Below are 8,771 nucleotides of genomic sequence, written 5' to 3' on the forward strand. Positions count from 1 at the left end.
CCTATATTAAAAAGCTATTCTTGGCACAAAACAGTATGGGGTTCTAAACATTCTCTTGTACCTTTCATCTTTAATTTTTGACCTTCCACAAAACATTTATTTAATGAGTCATCTACCACAACATGAACCTCTGTGCTAACTACAGTGCTACTGCCACTAGATCCAATGGCTACTAATTGCTCATTACCTAGTATGAGATGAAAAGAAAACCAGCTGATAGAGAAAATTATTTAGGCCAGTCCACTTACAGTTCCACAGTCATGCTCTACACAAGAGCCTATGCCTGCAAAAATTAAAATCTGTCCAAACAAAAATTACAGGAGCAGAATAAGCAGCGATGACCTTTCTTCATTTCCTGCATTGTTTTAAACTTTGTGTTTATTCTTTCTGATGCTCAGCTAATTTTAAAAAAACTTTGTCTGGCGGAGAGTTTGCAGCCCAGAAAATTTTAAAATAGTAAACAAACATCAAGATACATTTGGGTTTGCTACCTTCCTCACATACTTTCATTCAGAAATAATATTTCAATAATTCTAATATGGCCATTAGGCAATTAAATCCCTTTCCTTATTCTCCCATGTACTGCTAAATTCTTTCTCCACAACTACAGGGACCTAAGATTTAAAAGAAACAATTTTGAATCTCAGGAATCTTGCAAACAATTCCCACTATTCTCCAATCCTTCTGACTCCTAACAATTTCAGCATGTCACATTCCATCATTTATTTCTGCCAGAAATGCTTCATACTTCAGATTTTGGCTTCTCTGTCTTATTTTATTTAACATATATTTATAGCCCACTTTTTTAAAAGTCCAAGGCAAATCTTGTGGTTTGAAATAATAAAAAAGGAAATATTCATCAACTTTTTACAAATCTGCTGGTATCATTAAACCAATGAGCACATCAAATTTGGCAAGCGTTTTGGACAATAAAAGACTTTCAACATCTCATGGCAATTGAAAAGCGGACAAGGGACTGTATGAAGCCTGCAATTTCTATAAACATTAGAAAAGTTAGAAATGATGCAGAGAAGAGCTGCACGAAGAAACTGAAGGCCTGAAAAATCACAGCCTTAAGCACAGTTACTTGGAAGTAAATCCCACTAGTTTAATGGAATGTGTAAATTAAATGTGCTTAAGTTCACAGTCTTTTTGCAAACTCCCAACATCACAATTTCTTAATGCAAGTAAACAAATAAACTTTGTGCTGTTAAGTGTTCCTTTAGGGTCCATGGGGTCACTTATACAGTATTATCAAGGAAGAGATACAGCAACTTTGTTTATTACATGCAGATCCATCTGCATTATTGCTAAACAGTACACTTGTCCAAAATTACTAAAATACTTAAAAAACTATACATTATGTAAATAAAACATAAATAAGACAGAGTAGTTCTTTTTACACGTAGATTTAGTACATACTGTTAGGGAGTCAGGGATATGTACAATTTTACACTGTTGGCTGCATTTTTACAATGTATAAATAGGCTTATTTTTTAGAAACCCAAAAATCAATGCAAAGGAAATTTTGCAATAAACTACTATACTGTTTATAAACAAGATTGGAAAGGTCTAAATGGGGGGGGGGGCAGGACGGACATATCCTTGTCAGTGTGCTAATCAGAAACTGAACGCTGCATTTTATAACAAGTCTTAACAGATGGCCTTTTTCTAACCACTTAATAAAGCAACCCTTTGAAAGCACAATTCTGAATGGTACTTAGAGAGGAATTTCCTCACTTTTTTAAACCAAAAGGAAAACTGAAAGCAGTTGCACTCTAACATGAAGCAATTAAAAAAAAAAACTTGGGGCTTGAATCTACAAACCCTGGGCTGCTGCTGAGAGTTTTGCATTTAAGCATGCAACGAGAGGCTGGGCATAATATAAAGCTGCCACATGCAAAATCTTGAATTGATACAGATCTGTGCATGGTGGCATGCAAAACAATCCTGTATCTAAGAGCTGCCACCTGCTCAAATTGAAAGATGCTTATGACGTGCCTTAAATTCATGTACACCAGCCTCTGTATGGTATGTTTCAAGCAGCATAAGGAAACATTTAACAATTATAAATTACTTTCATACACAAAAGAATGCCCCAACATTTTAACTTGGCTCATTTACTTTAAATTCAAGATGCAGCTGTATCAGGTACACCAATGCTGGATTTAAGAAACGTAGGGAAGATAACAGCAGGATTTCTGGTTGTGGACACTGGGTCAGGAGAGAAAGATGAAGGGAGAGAGGAAGTTTTTGAGTTTGGAGTATTTATAGCATTCAGAATAGCTCCTTCTGGGCTGACCATCAGTTTTCTGAGAGATGTGTCTAAATGCAGTACAGATGCTCTATCTTGTACTGGGGAGTTGTCTGTGAGACATGCAGAAACCAAAGATGTCTTAGACATAGCAGAAGATGAGGAGGCTGTAACCAAAGATGGGGACAGGGCTGCTGCCGAAGGTGGAGTGCATGGTTTTGCAGCACTGTTTACTATCTGTGGTGTTGCATGTACGATAGGCAGAATGTTTGCAGCCCCTAGAGAGTTCACAATTTTGGTAGTACTTTTCAAAGGTTGTTTCAATGGTTGCCAACTCAATGTATTATCTGATACTTGTGTAATCTTCTGGGGACCAGGAGGAGCATGGGGCACTCCTTGAAATCCATGGCCATTACTAACAGTCAGCAGAGGCCCAAGTTTTGGATTTGCAGAGATGAGAAGAACGTGGCTGCCAGCTCCAAGGCCCTGAGGTGGAACAATGAACCGAGTGCCGCTGATCATTATTTGAGTTCCAGGTGCCAAAGGTGTACAAGTGTTAATTATTATTTTCTGCTGCACACAAGACTCATTCAACTGTCCTGCTGCTACAGATGAGACTGGAACCGTATGAGTGGTAGAGGCAACTGGGGTACAACTGAGAGCAGGAGCTGGCTTTATAAAATTTGGGGAAAGCTGTGGGCAAGACAAGGGAACTAAGTTTGAAAGACTAATTACTTTACCTGCATTTGGTAGATTAGGGGGCAATACAGTCTGAGGTTTTTGCGCACTTCCATTTGTTGGCACAGTAGCTGAAATTCCTGGAGACTGAAAGTGGACCAGTGCAGACTGCTGTCTTTTAGAGAGGGGTATACAATGTCCAGCTGGTAACTGAGGAACCGTATGTATCATTTTAGGGGCACCGTTCACAGGTCCAGGCAAGGCAACTGTAACTGGCAAATGAAAAGTAGATATACTTGGATGAGATACTGTTGGCTGAGTACTTGAAATCAGCACAGACGAGGCCAGGTGTCCTGTTTTCACAGTTGATATAGCCACAGTATTTCCAGCATTAGAGGTACGCAATCTGGTAGCTGAAAGAGGTGTTAATTTTGTTGATGTATCTATTCCTCCAACCAAGACAGTAGGCAGTGTTCCAGTAGAAGCTCCACTCCTTGCTACTGAAGCAGAATCTAAACATGCACTTGCTGCTGTAGACATATTTAGTGCTTGCGCTGCAACAACTGGAGACTCGCTGACAGGTGTAATACTCTGACTCACCAAAGCTGAAGATAATGGAAGCAACCCCCCACTTGTTGACATTGGCAAAATTACACTCTGGCTATTTTTCTCCTCTACTTCTTTAGGAGCTGCAGACACCGGAGGGACATTCTGAGCATTACATGTGCTATTTATAATGGCCTGACCAATATTAACACCAATTTTTACATCTTTAATTTGAGAAACAGTTGGTGATGCATTTACTTTTAGTGATGCCCCCATAGTAGAAGGAATGAGGACTAACTGAGGCTGCTCTGTGCTTTTAACATATGTTTTGCTTATGTTGGGAGGGAAGGTCTGCTTAAAGGATTCTGCAGTTAAATTAGAGGTTGACTGGATATTGGCGAGTGGAGTATTAATAAACACCAGTTTTTGTGCACTAAGGCCAGTAGATGTTGGAGGGGGGATGAGGTTGACTCCTGTAGTTCCACAGGAAGAAAGAAGTGGTGGATTTGTTACCAACATAAGTTTTGGAATTTGAGCACCACACATTAGATTTCCACTGGATGTAGCTGAGGTCTCAGGCTGAGTAACAAGATGTTGCATATTATTTCCATCAACCTGTTGATTGATAAAAGGGGTCTGGGTTACACCAGAGGTACTGGGGCCATTATTTCCTGGAGGAATGCCAACTGCATTTCCAGAGCTGTTTGGCAATGTGGGCATGACAATGTTAGATGATGACGCAGGAGGCAAGAAGGTAGGTGAGGACACATGCATTGCTTTTTGCATTCCATGGCCCACAGTGCCACTGTTATGAGACTGCCCAAAAGCACATGGCATGTTTTCTCCAAATACATGACTTATACCAGAGGGAAGAGTTGCAGTGGAAGCTGAAGTTGTTAAAGAGGATTGCGCAAGTGCTGGGAAATTGGGTATGGTTGTTGTACTAGCTGAAAAAGTAGAGGTTGTCAACTGTGTGGTTTTTGGCACTAAAAATGCCTGAAGTTGAGGTGCATAAGTGAATACAGAACCTGGAGATAAGTTACTAGTGGAACAGTGGTCTGCACTGGTCTGTACCTTAACAATTCCTGTGTTCCCACCACGTGTACGAACAAGAATAGACTGTGAGTCTCTGATACAGACTGTTTTCAGTTCTTGTTTAGCTTCACCAGTATCATTGCTTTTTTGTGGTGATGCCAATCTTGGGGAGGAACTATTGGTGCCTGCAGAAATGTTTTGTGGGAGAGGTGGTGTCAAAGGTTGAATTGTTGAGGAAACAGTGGGTGAAGTGACAGAGAATGAGGCAGCTGAAACTACAGTCTTTGTTTTAATAGTCTCACTTTCACTCATTTTTGCCACTGATGTCAGTACACTACCTGTGGAAGTTATGGACGGCAACACTGGAAGTCTTTTTACTATACTTGGCCCAGGGGACAAGTGTGTAGCATTCTTTTTGAAGTCGGGGATGGTCAGAAATGTGGCAGCAGCATTTACAGTGGACGCTGAAAGGGAGGTTGCTAAAGTAGTGTGAACAGCCACTGGCTGTGGAAGAGAGGTACATTGCTGATCTGTAGTCTTGTGCTGCAATGACAGGATATCTTTCCCAACATTTTTAGTTTCTCTATGGTGGATGAGAAAATTTTTAGGCAAAATCAGAACTTGCTGCATGAGTTTTTCTCCTGTGGCTTTGTCTCCTTGTTTATAGTCAACCACTGGCTGAACTTGAATTTTCATTGAATTGTTATGCAGGTCTATTGGCACACAGTGGCCACCTGGCATTTTGTACAACACTTGCAAAGGGCTTTTTGAGTTGGTCTGGCAGGACAACACTGGACTGACTGGGGAAGAACCAACAGTGGACATGATTAACTTTTCAGAAGCAGCAATGCTCCTACCGGCAGATGGTACCAACTGACTAGTTAAGGTAACTTTGTTCCCAGTGTTCTTAGCAAGCAAAGCCTGGATAGGTTTGGTCCCTTTTGTTATGCTTGAGGTTGATGCTGTGGAGTCTGTCATATCCAACAATTCTGAAAATGGAGATTCTGTTTGTTTTTGTTTATTCAGGGAGCCATCAAGTGATAGCTCATTTTCTATGCCATGGACTGCAATATTGCTTGTGCTTAATTTCAGTTTCTTTCTTGGCAAGAACTCTTTTGTGCTATCATCCAGATAACTGTTTTGCTTGGAATGACGCTTAACAGATTTAGGCAGTGTCTTCTGTATTTCTTTACAAGATAATTCTTTTTTTAGTGGTCTGGTTTTTCCTACAGCAAGATCCGTTTCTGACAGTTTCATGTCTTCTGAAAAACAGAAAAGGGAATGTTTTTTAAAAGTCAACATTTTCTAAGTATCTACAAATTTACTAGTGTTTTGATGAACAATATACAATTGGAATGTCAGCCACAAACTAATAGAGCATCAAATGAATTTTACTATTCATTAATTCAGACTTTCTCAACTGGGGTTTCATGAAACCCTGTGGTTTCTCAAGGGCCCTGGAAGGGTTTCTTGAATGGGTGGGAGTTCATAATTTTAAATATATTTTTTAAATTTGTAAAACATTGTCCAATGATATGACCATTTATGGTCATGTCAATCTGTTCCCCCTTCCCATATGAGCCTGGATAGGTTGTGAATTGGAGGGCCCTCAGGTTGGTGTGTACTATGCTTCCCAACCATATTCTACTTCTGGGTTTCTCAAAACCTGAAGAATATTTCTGGGGTTTCTCAATGGTAAAAAAATTGAGAAAAGCTGCATTAGTTCATCAATTAGTGCATGCTAATTACATAGTAAAAGTATACACAATTTAATTTCCAAACCTTTACCAAACAGGCATAAAATTTTATTTGGAAATCATTAGGAACCAACATGATAAAAGTTTATGATATGAAGGAATGAAATTTACTCACAAGTAGTTTAACTGACAACTGGATTTTAAAATACAAGGTAACACTTTAGCTCACTGCAAGCTCTGTATATACAAGGTCCCAGGTTCAATTCCTAGCATCTCCAGTGAAAAGGTCTAATAGGTGATGTGAAAAACTTTCACCTGGGATTCTTGAGGGCTGCTGCCAGACAGATTAGACAGTATTGACCCAAATAGGGCAATGTTGACTTTGTATATGATCACTTCATATGAACATAAGATATGTATGTGGAAAACCTAGAAAAATTATTTTTACATATAGCAGATGTATTCCTACTCCACAAATTTCATGATGGGAACAGGATGGATTAAAGGTTCCAGTGTTCTACGTCTCCAGCTCTCTAACTCAGTGATTCTCACTCTAAGGTTCTCAGAGAGCTACATTTGCTGTTACTGTTAACCAAAAGAGCCACTTGTAACTCTACCACTGGCATGATGCTTGTACCTCAGATTAGCTCACAGTTTACCTGTTCCTCTGGCAGCAACTGTTTCAGAGTTCAAACTACCTGCCAGTTAGAAGCCCCAACAGCAAAGGCCTTGCCCATTTTCATGAAGAACAGGACAAGTGCTACATTGGGGGAAAGTGCTCAGAAGAAACACATGTGGCTCCCAATTCACTGAGCATCTCTGCTCTAAATAAGAAAGAACATACATCGACTGCTAGAACATATCTACACAGACTATGGGTGTGCAAATATATATATATATGGGACTACTGGATCCCAAAAAAATCAGTAGTTTTAAAAAATCCTGGGTCTGAATACTATCTTTTTTCCGGGTCCAATAAACTAAAGAAGAAATTAAAATAAATTAAAAGGCCCGACCCTGGGGCTGGCTTGGTTTCTCTTGTAGCAGGGTTTAAATTGTGCCACAGAAGTTATCTCCAGGATCTGCATGGATCAGAGAGGTCTCTCTCCACACCATGCAGACTAGGAGAGCTTTTGCTGCCAGGTGGCTGAAATCAACCAGCAGCAGAAGCTGTCTGCAAGATCTGTGTGGGGCCAGGAGAAATTTCCCTGCCACATGTAGGGAGGATGTCTGCTGCTGGGTGGCTTAAACAGCTATGCAACAGTTGTCCCCAGGATCTGCATGGGGCTGGAATAAATTTCCCCACCACATGTAGACTAAGCTGGGACAGCTTTTGCTGCTGGGCAGTTTTAATTACTACGCAGCAGGACCTGTTCCCAGAATCTGTGTATGGCGGGGAAATCTTTCACCATAGCATGCAGACCAAAGAGGTAGTAGTGGGAATTGAGAGCTCCTGCCACTCCAGCTGATGAGTATAGCTTAATATGCCTGAATAAAATAATTGGGTTTTATTTGAAACCAAGTTTAAGTGGCACCTTTAAGATTAGCAAAGTGTTATTCAAGGTATATAAGCTTTCATGTGCATGCAAACTTCTTGTATTCAGGTCAGCTACACTAGTAGCTGATCAAAGAATCTATAATCAGCTTAAATAATACCCGACCTAACATTTTATGTTAATTATTTGTCCTCTTTTAATTTATAACATTATTTTTATAACTGCTGATTACTCATGTATACATCTGTTTTGTATATTTTTATTTTGCTGGTCTAAGACTATATTCATAAATACTACTACGGAACCTAAAAGTCTATCTGAAAAATACTGGTATTTTTCAAGTATTTTTTCTGCTTGGTTTAGTTGAATGCACACCCCTACCACAGACGTGATAACAAAACACAATACCTACCTGCATCAGTATAATCCCTTTTCGGAAATTCAGAGTGCTCTGAAGATTCACTGGTTAATATACTGGAGATTTCTTTACCAGCGTTTACTTCAGAGTCTTCATTAGTCCACTGTTCTCTAGTAAATTTGTCATAGTCTGGTTGCCTCCTGAAGTCATCATAATCCTTTTTCAATCGAGACCTTTAACAAAACGTCAGAGATCAGCAATACTTAAGAAATGATTTACTAGGGAAGTACAGATTTGGTTAATTATCGATGGACAGCTTCCAATCTTGAAGGTAGTACAAATAAAAACAGGCTCTTTGTCCATAACCATATTAGCAGTAAGCAACTTAATATTATTTATAAAGTCTTACAGGACACATTCATTAAAAGAAGCCAAAAAATTACCTGTTTCTTTGAAAGGCCTTCATTAGTTTTGGTTCCCATGGTAACAATTCATTTAGCAGTCGTATCAGGGTACAGTGTAGCTCCTTTACAGCTTGCTTTCGATGATACCACCTTCCCTGTAAATATGAAAATACTGTATTTATTACAATACATTTGTATCAAAGGTAGTTTGTTCATATTGATGCAAGCATAATGTTTTGTCATCACCACACAAGACAATAGATTACTATATAAAGAAAAAGGTATTCACTAAATTTTCACATA

At 39.3% G+C, this 8,771-nt stretch overlaps 1 protein-coding gene across 5 annotated transcripts in view; it reads right to left on the bottom strand.

The window, feature by feature from the left end:
* Nucleotides 1–1,266: 1,266 nt before the first annotated feature.
* BRD10 (bromodomain containing 10) overlaps nt 1,267–8,771 on the bottom strand; it is a 58,093-nt gene continuing 50,588 nt past the window's right edge. For 4 of the 5 annotated variants that reach the window (XM_077344944.1, XM_077344942.1, XM_077344945.1 and 1 more), the window contains 3 exons: nt 8,508–8,623; nt 8,119–8,297; nt 1,267–5,775 (listed from right to left, as the gene is read on the bottom strand). In XM_077344944.1, the coding sequence (XP_077201059.1) occupies nt 2,132–5,775; nt 8,119–8,297; nt 8,508–8,623 (3,939 nt within the window). In that variant the 3' untranslated portion in view covers nt 1,267–2,131. The remainder of the gene's footprint in view (nt 5,776–8,118; nt 8,298–8,507; nt 8,624–8,771) is intronic. The other variant, XM_077344943.1, reaches the window with a different exon arrangement.

This window comes from Paroedura picta, chromosome 7, assembly GCF_049243985.1.
Source record: "Paroedura picta isolate Pp20150507F chromosome 7, Ppicta_v3.0, whole genome shotgun sequence".
Classification (NCBI taxonomy): domain Eukaryota; kingdom Metazoa; phylum Chordata; class Lepidosauria; order Squamata; family Gekkonidae; genus Paroedura; species Paroedura picta.